The 16,911-nt window shown below is 39.3% G+C and overlaps 1 protein-coding gene across 1 annotated transcript; it reads left to right on the forward strand.

Annotated features, from left to right (window-relative positions):
* The first annotated feature begins 1,572 nt into the window (after window positions 1-1,572).
* ndufs5 (NADH:ubiquinone oxidoreductase subunit S5) lies at window positions 1,573-3,944 on the forward strand. The gene is made up of 2 exons (XM_042506820.1): window positions 1,573-1,810; window positions 3,743-3,944. The coding sequence occupies exons 1-2, from the start codon at window positions 1,595-1,597 to the stop codon at window positions 3,836-3,838; spliced, it is 312 nt and encodes a 103-aa protein (XP_042362754.1). The 5' UTR covers window positions 1,573-1,594; the 3' UTR covers window positions 3,839-3,944.
* The last annotated feature ends 12,967 nt before the right edge of the window (window positions 3,945-16,911 follow it).

Genomic DNA, 16,911 nt, shown 5'->3' on the forward strand with positions numbered 1-16,911 from the left:
TTGTTAGCATGAAGCCGTTGAAGGAGAAACAGCAGCGACACGTTAACAAACATCTGATAGTTTATAGTTTGTAGTAAACATGTGTTGACTTAAATAAAAGAGTTATAAAAGTTTCACATCGTGGGATTTTTACACAGAAGTTTAGCCAGCTAGCTTCTGTAGTTAGCTTAGCGCTAGCTGTTTAGCTAGCGTCGGTTAGCTAGCTTGCTAATCATCGGTTTAGCTATCGATAAAAATTAATAAAGAGTTTATTGTTGTGTTTAATAAAAGTTAAGGAAATTGGAAAAAGACTACAGATTATTGAAGCTGTGTAGGTAATTTATGTTACATTGTGCTACCCCTGTTATACCGCTTTGTTGCTAATTTTCTAGTTTGTTATTTTACTGAAATGTATTGTTTTATTGTTACTATTTCGCCCTTTACTTTGTCTCATATTTCATACTTAATTATGATTTACCATATTTAACCATGTTATTTTGATATGTTACTGATTTTGCATCGTATTTTCTGTATTATATTTATGTTAGAAATCTACATTAACCGTTTGAAATCTGGAGCGACATCACTTTTCTTATGCTGCCTTCAGAGGCCTTTAACAAGTATTTAAACATTTGAGACCTTAGTAAATTGGTTTTATTTCTTTAAATAAATGCCCCTCAAATCTATCTATCTATCTATCTATCTATCTATCTATCTATCTATCTATCTATCTATCTATCAAATTACCCTTAGATAGTAGTATCAGCTATTAAAATAATCACTTCATGCTGTATTGCTATGCATAACATACTGTTCATGTATATACTTTGATTTACAAACATCATTATGTGTAGTTTGTGCAGACCGATGCTGCAACAGTGTTTTCCTGCTAAAAGCCTCAACAATTATTAGTATTAGTATTATCTAGTTAAGTTGAGTACATAGAAACATTTACAGTTGCAGAGGCAGCGTCAGTGTGCTGTACAGCTGTATAAAACCACAGCTAATTTACACCAGTCCCTTGATGAACTGGTCTGTAACCCAGTTGGGAAACAATATTTCTGGCAGACCTTTACCAGTCTCTGGTAAAAAAAAAATAAAAATAAAATAGACATTAGTGTATAGATAGGTATAGACCAGTGAGGAAGCTTGTTATTGATATTCATTTATTTATGGAGAAGGGGTGGGAGCAAATAAGTTATACTTTGCTATACTTTGCTTTTGTATTGTTTTTTTCCTCTTCTCTCTGTTTTAAAAACAATATTTTTTTATTGCTGTGTTCATTGCATATTCGAAATAAGCAGTTTTAAAAGTAGGTATCTAAAAATGGATGCAGCCCTTGTTAGTTACTCAGAATGTGGTTTATTTCAGGTCAGCAAGGATTCAATCAGAAGGAAGTGAAACTGAAAAAAATCAGACGATATACCTTGAGGATAGTGAAACAAAATAAGTCTCAGTGCTGAAATTCAAAACTTTCCTTTAAACTGTAATTTGTTGTGTTCTTTACAAGGGAGACTGGTGATTTACTCTGGGGTCTAAATCATAATTTGCTCTGTAATCTACATAAATGACCCCCTTTTATCTTTTCTCTCTGTGTCCCCTTTCATTAGCAATCATGCCGTTCGTGGACATTCAGTCGCGGCTTGGCGTCAGTCTGGACAACTGGATGCTGCTGCAGAGCGGAGTGCAGCCCAACAGGAGGGCGGCGCGCTGCCATGCCTTTGAGAAGGAGTGGATTGAATGCGCCAACGGCATCGGGCAGACCCGCGCCAAGAAGGAGTGCCAGCTGGAGTTTGAGGACTTCTATGAGTGCATGCACAGGCAGAAGACGGTGAGTGTCTCTCTTAGGTGACTTTTGTGTGCAGTTAGAAGCTTTTGAAGTAAGTATTTGGGAATACTGCTGCATTATAGTTCAAGAAATGCACAAGCCAGAATGATCTTCGTTATGTTTGGAGTTGTGTCCCTTTTTGCATGTCGATCTGAGCTCACTCGCTATAATCCACTAGAGTGGAAACAAGAATCAGTGCGCCGGCATGCAGTGAAAGTTTATGCTGTGAGCACAACTGGGACAGCTGTTCTAAGCAGCGCTTGCTGTTTGATAATGTGACTTTATGTAAACTGATCTGTTCATCACTTATTGACACGCTTAGATATTAACATGATGTCAGAAGAAAAAAAAGATGTTAATAACCACTTATTTCAGATTTTAGTGTGTCACTGATCTAAATTACATCGGCCATATTAGATTTAATTTTATGTTATTTATTTTTTGTTACTGATCAACAGATGAAAAACTCAATGATCAAGTGAAAACTGTGAGACTCTTTCTAGTTGAATTTGCACTGTCTGTTCAAGGCTGGAATATCACGCCATTATGCTGCATGTTAATAACATACGGTTGCAGAAAGGCGGGACGAAGTTGTCTTGCCTCTGAGCCGGCAACGGCTGTCACAGCACCAAAATGAGGTCTCTGTAAAACATAACGCCGGAAAGACGTCTTTATCATAACTTGTACTGCAGGGACACTCAGCTGGCTTTGCTTTGGGGACGCGTTTGACTTCTGGGGTTTTAGAACGTTTCTGGGATTTTAGTATTTAGGATGTTTCTCAGAAACATCTTAAAATCTCTTAGGGAGTTTCTCAGATTTTAGGACGTTTTTGGGACTTTTGGACATTAGGGGCTTAGCTAGGACCTCCGTTGGGAGGTGCAGGGGATCCTCCACTCACACTTGTTTTTCATAAAAAAAGCTCTATTTTGATGCTGTTTTACGCACTCTGGCACTTTATCTATACTGACTGTACAACAACAACTCCTACCAATCTGGCCCCTGATAGGGTGGCACCCTATCAGGGGCCAGATTTGGCCCGTTGGCCACAATCAGTCAATAGTCGTGCATTAGTCCAGAATTTGTCTGCATCATTTGCCCTTATGTGACTTTGATATCTAACATGTTGGCATTTCTGCAGCATTAAACTGTCTGATTCTTGCACAGAGTTTTGTGAGATAAATCAAAGGGAGAAAAATAAGGAAGCATGTTTTAAGCATAAATTCAAAAAAAGTGTATAAAAGTCAAAATGCCTAGAAACTAATAACAGAAGTGTGTTCAAAAAGAAATATGGCATCTAATCCTTTAAAATACTTCAGAGTTAAACTGAGGTCAGTGTTGATGGTCGTGTGTGTCAGCAGAACAGAGACAGACACACACTGCCTGCTCACTGTGAATGTGCTGCAGCAGCAGGAACGTCCTCGCCGTGATCCAGACGCCTCGATTTGCTCGTTCGCCACGTCTAACTCATCAGGATGTGATGGAGATGAAGTGCTGATTTAAGATGGATTTCGCCTCCATTTAAGACGAACTACGCTTGAAATGTTAGTCGTTAAACAGCTGCATGTAACTTTATAACGTCAAAGTTTCAAGAACGTATCAGCTGCGGCCGCCTGCGTCTCTGCTGGATTTTTCATTTTGAGCTACAGAATATGATTTGGAAGGAAACCTGCATGTTTACAGCTCAGAACAGAGGTAGGGAGCTAATCTTCAAATCTTCTTGTTCTTCAGTTCTCACAGTGACACGTGGTGAAAGGAGTAAAAGACAATGTTAAAATCACTGTTCTCTTTGAATTTCATCCTCCTCAGGAGGAAACTAAAAGGTGGAGGGCTGCAGAACATTTGCTTTAAGTACTTATTTTTCCTTTTCTCTATTCTGTCTCTCCTTCCTGTTCTCTTGCCCCATCATTTAACCCCTTATGCTCTTCTTCCCTGCAGCAAAAGAGGCTGTATGAGATCCGTCAGCAGCGCGAGAAGATGATTAAGGAGGGGACCTACACGCCGCCGCCCTGCCACACAGGCAAGGCAGAGTAATCACCAAGAGGGAACACGAGCAGCTCTGTTCTTGTTTATTGTAAATCCTATATCACTATTTCCTGTTCGTCTGTACAAATTTGCAAATAAATGCTGTTATCCAATATCTTCTTCTTCTTGTCTTTTTCTTCCCAGTCTTCTTTTTCCCTCTTTTTTCAAGATCTGTGCAGAAGATTGAAGCCAGCAATGCTGTAGTCAGCAGGTGTTCAAAGGTTTGCTCAAACAATTACAATTCACTGAGATCGGCAAATTAAACTGCTTGAAATATGCAGTTTTTGATTAGTTGGTTGCATTTACAGGCGTATAATCAGTGTAGAAATGACAGTATACTTTTAAATACTTTTCTTTGTGAGTTATTTGTACTGAAGCGATAATGTTTGGTGTTCATTGATTTCCCTGTGAGGGAGATAATAACTGCAAGGTTTACACAAACAGAGGAAGACATTAACAGAGTCACAAATTTGCAGACTTATAACTCGACAAAGAAAAAAAAAGACTTTTAACATCAGTAACTCCTGACATCACTCGGACTCCAAAAATGTGAAAAACAAGGAGGAATTACATTGATAAGCCTTTGTTACTGTGGGTAAATCATTAAAAAAGCCAACACGTTTGGACCACTGCTGGTCATCATCAGACCTTTAAAACATTTTTTTCCCATGTTTTTCACATTTTTGAGTGCCTGAATTTCTTGTCTGTTTATGCTCTTGGTTCTTGTTTTCCATGAGCCCGCAGCACAAGTTTTGGAAATACGTTTGATTGTAGCCTTCAGAGCAACCAGTCATCTCTCTTTTTCTAAATATCATGTAATCTGAATACTTCTCCATCATAACAAAAATATTCAAACAACACAGAAACACATGACTTCTGTATAAAGATTATTAAACTGGACTTAATGTTGTGAACATACACTATAAAACACTTGTTTGATCATAGTTTTAACACTATAAAGATGTTGAATTTTTATGTGGAGTTTTAGTTTTTCATGCATTTAGTTTTAAAGCTGAACGTGGACTGCAGGCATCAGTGGTTGTTGAATTATTGGCCTCTTTTTGAAGCAATAAATTAAAAATGCTCCAACTGCTTTGTACTTACAGTATATTACTAAAAAGGCAGTAGATACTGTAAACCAGTCATCCTGTGAGTGATGACAAATAGCACATCAGCAGTTTCTAGTGAACAGCCTCGTCACAGCTGGTTAACTGGCTCATTGTCATCGCTCCAGCTGTGGTCGTCATGTGTTTTGTCCCTCTGAGTTTCTATTGTCAGTGATAGTTTAACTACAGGTCATTTTCTTAACCCGCTGACCTAATTTTAGTAAATCGTTTAATGGATTTAGAGAGCAAACGCTCCAGAGGGACGGCTGACCGCTCCGATGAGTGACTGATATGAATGGATGCTGGTCGACATCCTCAATTAAATTACCAGCATTAAACTGGGACTGATGGGATTAGGAGGCTCTGTGAAGCGCCACAAGATGGAGCCAACAGCTCAGAAAAAAAAACAAAAACAGGAGGGCAAAGTCATCAAGTGTCTCTGTAGAGCTCAAAAAGTTTCTGCATTTTCTGCTTTTATGAGTCAACATTTCTGCTCTTTTGTGGTGGATGTTTAAACTCAGAGCACTAAATAGTTTCATGGCTGCATTTAACTTTGTTGGAAGCTCCTCTGGTTCTTCCGTATGTATGGAAAATTAAGGATGAAAATAGCTGCTATTGAGAACAGAAGGGTCCTCTGTACATTTATGGAAGTTTAGGGGGGTTAATTCTATGATTAAATGTATATGACATGTTTAAGGCTGGCTCTCATAGTTTTTCTAATTTTTTTTTTTTTTTAAATCAACAACATTTAACTGGCATGAGTATTGTCCAACAGCTTTGCATAACTGGTACAAGCCCCTGTAAGGTAAAGTTAAGGGTCCAGATTGTTGGGGATATATTAATTGTAATATAATATGATATAGTAGAATAGAATAGAATATGTTTTCTTTAATGAATAGTTACCTGAAAATAAGAATTGTTGTGTTTTTGTTACCATAGGATGAGCCGTTCTTTAAATCTATATAGGGAGTGGGTCCTCATCCACAGAGGTCGCCATGTTGCACTGCCAAACAAAATGAATATGAAAAATAAATTCAAATCATAATGAATTTAGTAACAAAATATGTTTAAAATGTATGATTGAAAAGAAGTCAATTTAATATAGAAAAAATAGAATTGATCAGAATTGCAGTATAATCAAAGAAAATGCATTGTGTAAAACAAATGTATAAAAATTAAAACTGGGTTTTAGTGAAGCAATTTAAATGCAAAAAAAAAAAGTTGTTTGGTCTTTTTTGAAAAAACTCCAAAAAGTGTAGAGTTTGGTTGGTGACTGGTACTAATTCGTCTTGATTTGTTGAGTTTTGCTGGTGAAAACAAACTGGAAACCTCCATATTTTTCAGATCCTAAATGATTATTCTAAGTTAGTTTATTAGAGTAATAATTTTTGGATGAGACGTAGAAGCTGAAAACTGTTAATCCGATCTGATGCGAGTTCATTCATTACATTTCCCGGTTTATAATGTAAGGTTATTACTGACCTGAGATCAGCGGGAAGGCTCGGACACGTTGCGTCATTGACGTCTGTCACGTGCGGCCGCCGCCAAAACCAGCCAGCAGCTAAACCGAATTTCAGTTGGGAAATTGAAATGTCAGAAATAGACAGGTTCATTTTTAAAACGCCCGCGGACAAAAAATGTGGCGGACACGTTGGATTATTTTTCATCCACACCTGCGGAGGAGCAGGACAGGGAGGAGCCCGCTTCATCCACCTGCCCAGCGGGTTAACATTTATTTAAATGTATTTGTAAATTTAAATAATGCGAAAAAGGAGTCAGTGCAACCATCCTATAGTAATCATCTCAACTCGAACATTTTTTGTGGTTATTGAGAGGGCGGTATTACTTTTCAATAATTCATATTGAAATTTTGACATTGATTGAACCTCACTATGGATTAGCCCCGTGGATTTGTTGTATTGGTGCATAGCATAAACACTGTAAAATAATGAATATTAATGCATGTATTGCAAAAACCAAGAAACATAAACGTAAAATAAAACAACAATACAACCATAAATATATATATGTAATAAAAATGTGAAAATCTCTTAAAATACTAAAAAAAAAAAAGAAAAAAGTTGATAACATATCTGCCTTAAAATGTAAGAGCTATGCAGGATTTAGAAGTATTTATGCAGAAAGGTGCAAAACTGTGCAAGAATTGAGCAAAGGTAAACTGCATGAAGCATAAAAAACCTGATCTTGTGAACCTCAATATTTTTATCTTGACCTTGTCAGGTGCAAATATAAGAACAAATACTGAAACTGCGTTTTTCATTTTAGATAACATGCAGTTGCAAATATTATCCAGATGCCAAACTGTTTTAACATCAAACCGTTTGTGTTGAAAAAGCCTCGGGCAGTTTGAGGACTCTGCACAGTCTAACCTGTACACTCAGTTTAATGTCACATCTTAAAATCTGATTAAACTCCACTGAGCTTTTTGATTTGATGCCCAGTGTATGAATGAGCAAGTTTTTCATTGAAGAGTGACTCACACAGTTAAGCTTTGTCTGAGGCAGTCGGCCTCATTGTCCTCTTGATGTCCTAATTGGCCTTATTAGGTTGGAAATCAGTTAACCACAGCGGGGTTGATGGATACACGACTCACATTATCACAAGGTTATAAACTGATTTTTTTTCAGAGGGTGCTGGACAGTGAATGTATGGAAAAGAAGGTGAAAATAATAATTAATTTTTCTCTTTTTTACATATTTTATCGAGCCTCAGCAGTATAACATATGCATTAAGAAGACAAAAGGGCTCACTTTTTTCCTCATTATCATTGAAACCCCCATATGTAAACTGGATTTTGTTCACAACCAAAGACTTTACTCACCAGTATATGTATGTCAAGAGACTAAGATGTATATGTTTTATAGGATTATTAATAATTAACTGATGAGCAGTGATAACAGAGAACATCACTCCTCTGTTTATGGTCTCAGTACATGTGGCCGCTCGCTACATTAGCTGCTGTTTAATTAAAGCTGCAGCAGATAATCCAGCCGTACTTCACTCTCTCTGATCAACTGAGGTGGAGGGAGGATGAGAGCGTCTGGATTATCCTGCACCACCAAACACACACCAATCCCAGTGATACCCAGTTGACCCAGTGCCTTATCAATCTGAGTGCTAGACAGTCAACTAATACAGGAGCACTTTCCAGTAAACAGTTTCCAACTAAAACAGAGCATAATTTTATTTGGAAATATGTTCTCTGGCCACCTGATGGATGCAAGTCCAGTTTTTAACTCTCTTTTAGCTCCACTTTTGGTCTCCCCCACCTGAGGGAATATCTGGCTCTTAAGCTGCTAAATACTCTGCTGTTTTCAACCAATCCAGTTGCAAGAATGCCATTTTGGTATTGTACTTTTCTGCAACAATAGATACGTTACATTTGCACGTTTCATACGAGGGGTCGACTGATATTGTTTTTTCAGGGCCGATAAAGATTACTCGTAGTTAATGAGACAAATTACCAATATTTGGAACTGATATGCATGTATAATAAAAATGAAAGTCTTTGTCAATATTTAGAGTTTGTAATATAACAAACTCCACCACAAAACTTTGTTTAAATGTCTTTAGCGAATTCAACATCATATAAGCAAATTCCCAGCAACTTTATTTTATAAAGTCAAGTGAAAATTTAAATTAAAAAAATTAATGAATTAAAATAGCTCCCTGAGGTTTTACAAAGTAAAAGTTCCTTCCATGCTGATACGTTCTTTGTACTTTTTAATTAATTAATCTTATCAGCGATCATTAAATAAAATGCAGATACTGATAATCTGCTAAAGTGCAGACCAACAAACAACAAAACAGCTGTTTTTAGCACAGCATTTCTGGGTCTTTCAGCTGCATTTTAGCCAACAAACATATTTTTAAAAATGTATTTATTTTTTAAAACAACTTGTAGATGTTTTTCCACCTGTGATAGTGCCACGAAAAGCAGTTACTTTTTTTTTACCTAGTAATTACTGGGTTTTCTTGCTGCGATAGTACCACCTGAAAACGGCCTGTGAAACTGGGAATTGAGGGTCCTCTGCCAAAAAATAGTGTCAAACACATAATTTCCTGCATTATTATTTTGCAATAATTTGTGCCTCTTCTGCATCAATTTGGAGACACGTCTTTAATTTTTTTCCCAAAGAAAAGTTTTTGGCTACTTTCATGTTTTATTGGGGGTGGATAAATGTGTCACTGTCCCAAATATTAGACTCTTAATGATTTAAGTAAATAACAGCCTGGGCTATTAATTGAAGTTTTATGGTATGCAAACTCCGGGGACCCTTAGTGGTCTGGGACTCCTATGACCCTGCTTACCAAAGGTCAGCCCAAACTGTGAAGACCTGATTTGGAGCTGCAGCCCAAATTCAACTCTCACTCCTCTGCATCGCTCCAGCTGTTATCAATTTGCTTTTTTCAGCTACTCCCTCTTTTCCTCCAGCTGTTTGGAAAGGGAGGAGGAGTGTGTACTTGTGTGTGTGTGTTTGTGTGTGTGTGTGTGTGTGTGTGTGTGTGTGTGTGTGTAGGGATTATAAAAACCCAGATTAACGCTATCTCGTGCTATAAAAGCTCAGATCAGATCCGGCGCTGCCTTCTTCTGTGTAATCCTGAAATATATGTGAATGAGTAGCGAATAACGTGAACGCCCTTTCTCCCACTTTACACCCCTAAAATTGAGTGAAAGTGTGTGTGACTGTGTGAATGTGTGTGTGTCGGTGTGGGTTTGGCGGTGCTGCTGAGCCACTGGATGACGCAGGAGCACAACCGAAATCTCAATTTCCGCGACATTTAACACTCTCAATAGACATGGGTTAAGTGTGGTGAAAACTGCCTATTGAAGAGAAAGAGAGAGAGAGTGTGTGTGACCAGGAGAGGAGGGCTGGTGGGGGGTTGCTGAGAGGAGAAGGGAGAGAGACAGAGGGGGAAAGGAGGAGGAATAGGACAGCCATTACCATTCAGGATTACGTTGCTTTGCTTTTTTTTTCTCCTCCAGCCTCATCCCCCCTCCTCCGGCTGTGTGTCGGTTCGGTTTTGGAGGAAACGTAACGGAAACCGGATCGTTGGAGCGGAAAAACCAGGCTTTATCCACCCATCCATCCCTCCGGAGGAGAGCGAGCAGCGGTGGCAGCATCCCCGGCCTCCCTCGCTCTGCGCTCGGATTCCAGGACCGCTGCTGCCCGGTGAAGGTAAGCGGCGGCTCCGGAGCTCCAGGCGGCGTTTTCAACCTTGCAACCACCCGCGCGTTCTCAGAATAAGAGCTGTCGAGGCTGGTGATTATATACAATGTTTATTAAATTAATTCTTTGAAATCAAAACTAATCAGCTCGAGACCGAATACCATGGCCACGAGCCTGTAAACTCACAAGACCCACAATTTAGGCACATTCAGGGTTGCATCCTAATCTTAAACCGTGCGTAATACTAATTATCAGTTCATTTATTGATGAATTTGGCTCCATAAGGTGTTGTCTAATGCTCCTCCTAGAGACAAAAATCAATAACGTGTTGATCACATGCCCCACGTTGATTGGCATCATCGCACGAGATGTTTCACTATAACAATAATTTCACGGTCAGTTTTACCCGAAATTTCGAAGCACATTGCTCGTGATTTGTGCGTCGGCCGGAGGGCTGGGCTGGATATGACTGGCGGACAGTCACTCAGTGAGGGATTCTGGGTCGTGAGAAGGCTGCGGAGGTTGATTCCACTAATGAGACACTCAGCAGCAGCAGCATGGAGGCAGCATTTGGGCAAACTGAGACAGCCACAAATGGATAAATGTAATTAGTTGGCGTTATCCATCCAGTGCATGCAAGCAAGTAAGCAAGGGCGGTGTTGGACAAAGAGCTGCCCAGTGCTGCTGCTCCTGCATGCAGCCCTGCGTGCACAGTTAAGTCTCCATGTCTCATGTCCATTCATGCAAACACATCCAAGGGAGAGACAGACAGACAGACAGAGAGAGAGAGGCATGCATGTAAAAATGATGACATGAAACACCAGCTTTTTTATGTGCACATTTATGAGGTTGCCTTTTATTGATCTGTGCAACCTCCTCCATCATCACACCTCCACCTGCATCCCAGTGGACTCCACTACTGCAGGCTGTCTGTCTGTCTGGAAAACTGATATTATGCAAGGTGCAGCCAGAGAGTGAGAGAGAAAAAAAAAATCAAGATTCAGGGCTCCCCTCCTGCCGCTTTGTACCAGATGGTCAAACGTGCATCTCCCTCCAGCCTTATGTTGGACCCTCAACATGCAGGCGAAGAGTCAGCTCAATCAGATCTGTAAGACACCGTCTATTCATAATTCATTTCCAAAATTATATAATTCACTTGGTCTCTTCCACCCATTTGCTCCTCTGCACCGGCCGTGGACACACCCCCTTACTACTGCATGTTACTGTGCTGGAAAGCACCAATATGTCTCGGATGCAGGGGATAAAGGATTGCAGTATTAGTGTGTGACATGGTTGCAATTTGATTTTATCAGACGGCTTTGAATCAGAGGATTTATGGTTTATTAATTGTATCTGTTTTGCTCACATGTCTGACATTTTACAATAGAGATGCATAACATCCATGGATTTTCTCCTCTTTTCATTTTTACATATGACTGCTGCTACTTATTGTATGTATTTAGTATTTTAACCTTTATTTATACAGAAAAATCTTTTGATATAAAAATCACTTTTTCAAGAGTGTCCTGGCCAAGACAGGCAGCAACAAAAGTTACAGACAGACAACACAGAGCAAAAATACAAAATCAATAGAAAATATGCCCAATGGAAACATGTTAATATAACAAAAGTTTTTACGCTTGCACGAGGTGGTATTCAGACGAATCTAAAAAAGCCATATTTTGTAAAACTGCATGGAAACATTTTGCTTTTAAAGCTCACATGATGCTATGGCTATGCGCTTGTTGGTGGGAACTGGCTCCCTCATGATGCAGCAGGAGCTACAAAAGCTGTTATTGCATCACATAACTCTTCAAAAGTCGAGCGAATCATCCGGAAGTTTTGAATCCACAATTCCTCTATGAAATCGTGGACTATCAAATCCCAGAAATCCCTTATATTGGCGCCTTCCACGTATGAGGGGCTCGCCTTTCCAATATCGCTCATATAACACATCTACGTGTCCTTCCACTGGAAATAATGGCAGCTAGTTTGGTGGCTGCAATAGAAATAAAGCTGCTAATGTTTTGAACATCCATCGCCATGCTTCTTTGAATGTTATCGTCAGAGACGCAGCATCACTCAGTAGTAACGCAGTCATCTAGCGATTGTGTAATATCGACATTTTGAAAATATTGCTCAAGTTCTGCAAAATTCTGTAATAGTGTGGATCTATCTTGTGATCCGTTAAACCAAAGTGTGATTTATTTTTCTTCTGGATTTATTTCTTGAGAATTCTTAGATGCCTCAAGAGATGAAAATATTCAGATTCCACAAAGATCTGAGAAACTGTGGAGCAGCAATAATATTTGTCTCTCCGTTCCCTTTTAATTATCTTGTCACTCATCAGATTTGTCTTGAATCTCTGGACTAATCTGTCATACATTTCAGTCACTTTCATACTAAAATCGTCCTGCTTCTCTTTGTGAAATGCTTGACTGGCAGCTCCATCCTCCCCTGTCTGTCTGTGTGTGTGTGTTTCTGTCTAGCCAGCAGTCTCTGTTGGTTTGCTCTCCCTGCAGCTTTTTGGTATGCACACGGCATCTTAACATGAGTGAAAAAAGAAGAAAATGGAGACGGAGGGAAGCAGAAGGAGAGATTCCTCGTCTCCACGGCGCTTATGATGTCTTTAGGTCTTTATGGTGCGAGTAGTGACGTCCTGGAGCTGTAAATATTGATCAGAGTGTGTACTGGAGGCAGAACCAGTGACCCCATCCTGCTCCTCTTTCTCCTTTTATATCTCTTATCTTTTCCTTTGTTACAAACTTTCCTTTCTTTGTTAGTGGCTCTGCTTCACTCTCACTTTAATTAACTCTCTCTGTCCAGTCATGCTGAGTAGTGAGCTGCAGGATTGTTGGCAAGCCAGTCCAGTTAGTCTGTTTGTGTGCGTGTGTGTGCGTGTGTGTGTGCGTGTGTGTTTCTATATGCTGTGCATGTGTGTAAATGTGTATGTGTGTGCATGCGTGGGGGAGTCTAGCCACTCATTCATCCAGTCAGTCAGTGTGTTACTCATCATGACTCTGGGCTGCGTCATTCATCCTCATAACTCTACTTACAATCTGCACTTTTAATAATCGATGCAACAAGTGGGCTTTATATATTTCATATATGTAAGTGCAAGATAAATACATGTTAACTTGCAAAAGCAGGAAAGTTTAGAGTAAGATGTCAAAGAGACAGGTGTTGGGTAATGCTGCATACTCAATTTAAAGGACTAGTTTGACATTTTGGGAAATACACTTACTTGCATGCTTGGAGAGAGTCAGACCACTCTCACCACGGCTCGGTCTCCAGAAGAAAATGCTGGCGTTTTAGTGGGCATTTTTGTGACTTCCAGCAGCTTTTTAGGCACCAAATGTGGATGTTTTTAGCACCTAGCCACTATGCTGCTTATAGCAAGAAAAAAACCACTCCATTTCACACAAGTTTATTAAAGACAACGTTTCGATGCGGCTTGGATCTTCGTCAGGTCAAAATGTTTTATGCACAAAATGTTTTTCCTCTTTCCTCCCTGTTTTTTGATATCCTTGCACTTACATGATGTGCATATAACTACCCTCTTTAAACTGCTTATAGTACCACAAAAGACATCATTTTTTACAGACGCATCCTGAGTTTTCCACCAAGATAATCGCTCAAAAACAGTTCCTTTATGCTGTGGTTCCTGCCAGGATAGTGCCACTAAAAGCAGCTGTTTTTTTACAGTGACAATGCTGCGTTTTACACCGGGATAGTGCTCTGAGACATTGCTTCACTTTCTGCCAAGACTACTTAAAATATCCACTTGGGTATTTTAAGCCAAAACATGATCTTTACCTAACAATAACCAAGTAGTTTTTATGTGCCTAAAACTAACCACACATTAACCACAGCGTTGTTGAAACATAAAGGAATGTAAAGTTTCGACTTATCCACTACATAATAACGTAAATGTAAAGTATGCCTATCCATAGTTTGCTGAAATGCACAACGACAACATTCTGGCCAGTGAGTAGCATAGTCTGTGCAAATAACACGATAAAGACAAACATCAAGAAAATGAGCTGACCTGATCGAATGTTAATATTGAATCTTATTTAGATGTAGCTGTCAGTGATGGTGGCTTTGTGGTTTCTTGTCAATTCATCTTTGCATCAGGTGGCAGATATCGTCCCTGTCACAGATTCTCTTGGATGTACAAGCTCTATTTTGATGCTTTTTTATGCACTCTGGCACCTTTTGTCTACTAAAAGTGCAACAACATTTTCTACTATAATTCACTTTATTTTTATTGTACATTAGAAAATGATTGAGGGGCCACTTGGCACCCTATTGCAGGCCAGATTTGGCCCGTGCGCCGTAAGTTGATTATTGATCACAGTATTCAGTATAACACCTGCTGGCTCTCAGGAATAGTGTGAGATTTTGTAAAAAGACGCTTATTCCTTGCTTAGAGTCTGACATTAAGTTCGATGCCTCTCTTGTGTCTGTGCACTAGATATGGAGCCTAGCGTTGCATGAAGACTGGAAACAGGGGAAACAGCTCATGTTGATGTAACGCTGGTTACGCAGCTCTGGATGCACGCTGTTAATCACGTGTAGATCAGATGTGTTTTCTGCTCAGGTAGCTCTCTGTTGTTGAGATTGTCAGGCAGAATTATTGTCCGTCTGTTGAGCATGAATGTCGGTTGTTAAAGCTCTGGAATCACACGAAGACGTGCAGCGGCAGTTATGACCGTTAAGTCTGGTTTTCTCTCTCCAACTCTCCCTGACCTTATTTTTCTTTTCCTGTCTTCCCTTTTCTCTCCTTCTGAATCTGCTGCCAGCGCTACATCTCTGTCAGAGTCTCTGTTTCATGTCACTCCTGCTCTCTTTCACACACACGTACAAACACACACACTGCTCAGGCTGAGCTGTGGGAACAGACCGCCTCCATGTAAATCCTGGATGTGAGTTATAAATCAGGCCAAATATCCAGCGTCTCTGCTCTGTGTGATGTCACAGGAAAAAGAGGAGTGTGTGTACAAGTGTATGTGTGTGTGTGTTTGTAAAACTTTGGTGCACACTTGCTTATATTCATTTTTGTGTAGTGTTTATAAGTCTGTTAGTATCTAAGTCTGTATTAGATAGAATATGTTTGTTAGTTAATTTGGCCAGATGGGGCCAATGAAAATGTTGTGTGGCGCTCCAAAACCCACAGTTATAACTCAACTTCAGGAATTCGATTGAGCTGTTGAAGTTTATAGGTTATTAAACTATTTCAATATGGGGAGTTGAGGAGTTGCATACTGATATATTTTGGTTTCTCTAATATTCATCTAGACTAATACCGTTACATTTAACCTTTTAGGTTTCACATCCTTTCTGTTTTAACCCTCTGAAACAAAAATGGTGAGAACCAACAAAATGAAATGACCCCAAAATTTGAAAGAAATTGGAAAAAAAGAACAAAATATTGCTGGAAAATTAGTAAATAAAAATGCACTTTAATATAATTTAAATAAAGTTTCAAAAAGGCAAACAAGACTTTGCTGTAAAAATTATAATATTTCTGTAGCATAAATTTAGATATGTAATTATGATAGTTATAAATATATATTTTTTCCATATAATTTTTTTCTCTGTAATTTTTTTCTTAGCTTTTTAGAAAATATTTTTATAATCTAATAATTTTTTGAAATTTGTGAAACTATTTTTACCAAGTTGCTCATTGTCATTTTTCCCATTTCTGACAACAGCAAAAGAAGCTTTAATAAAGATTCATACAATAGATAATCATCTTTATATAATCCAACAGATACTAAAAAATAATCACTCTTTAGTCAACTTGAATGACAAAGGCTGAGACTCAGGGACTAGAGCACTTGTGGTGAGGATTATTCCATGTGATTTAAGTTTTTATTGACAAGAAATTTTAAAACAAGACAAAAAACAGTGATAAATATTACCATTACTTGCCTAATGTAAAACCGTAAGCAACATAACTTGCAGGCCAGGTTGAGTCCATGTTTGTTGGTGTGACTGTGATAAATGCCTCAGTGAGGGTCTCATCAGACAGGAAGTGATCTCACTCTCTCTGCTCCTGCAGTTCTTCTTCTTCTTCTTCTTCTTCTTCTTCTTCTTCTTCTTCTTCTTCTTTAAAGCTCTCCTCCTCTCCTCACAGTAATGACACGGTGTGGCTTTTGAAGCCTCCATTCTGGCTCTATTTATAAAACCGCTAGTTGCAGTGGCACTGACTCACTGTAAGCAAGCAGCAGGGAAACTGACTTGACACACACACGAGCACAGAGACACACACACTTGTGCACCAGCAAACCACAGAGAATTTTGGGAAGGCTTAACCTCTTCCTAGCAGTGTTGCCGTGGAGACAGGGATTCAGGAAGTGGGGCTTTGCCAGCGGTCTAGCCAGGGGCCACAGCGGGAGGAGGAGGATTTTTGGCAGCCTGAGCCCAGATGGAAATCCCGGCCGTTGTGTCGGACTCACACATTGTACACAGAAACATTCCCACCCTGTGACCAACGCGCAGGTTGCTCCACGGTTCAGTCTGTTCGGGCTGAATGAAGACAGATCTGCTGTTTAGTCACTCAGTAAAAGGCTCACAGTTGTAGGGGTTAAACTGGTTGTTTGTTGAGTTTCTCGGGAGCAGAAGTGACCGTTTATTAGCTGTTAGTGGATGAACTGTGAAGCAAACTGGGTCAGTGGTGGATCTGGGGACTCTTATTTTGAAAGATCCTACATCCATTGTGAGAAACAACTGATAATTAATCAGTAAATTAAAAAAAAAAAGATAGATCATCAAATAT

This window comes from Plectropomus leopardus, chromosome 18 (genome assembly GCF_008729295.1).
Source record: "Plectropomus leopardus isolate mb chromosome 18, YSFRI_Pleo_2.0, whole genome shotgun sequence".
NCBI classification, from domain to species: Eukaryota; Metazoa; Chordata; class Actinopteri; order Perciformes; family Serranidae; genus Plectropomus; species Plectropomus leopardus.

What these genes read in the sequence shown, in the direction of transcription:
- ndufs5 (XM_042506820.1), top strand. Translation starts at nt 1,595, where the DNA reads ATGCCGTTCGTGGACATTCAGTCGCGGCTTGGCGTCAGTCTGGACAAC. An exon ending in GCATGCACAGGCAGAAGACG is followed by an intron (nt 1,811 to 3,742) that starts GTGAGTGTCTCT and finishes TCTTCCCTGCAG; the next exon opens with CAAAAGAGGCTGTATGAGAT.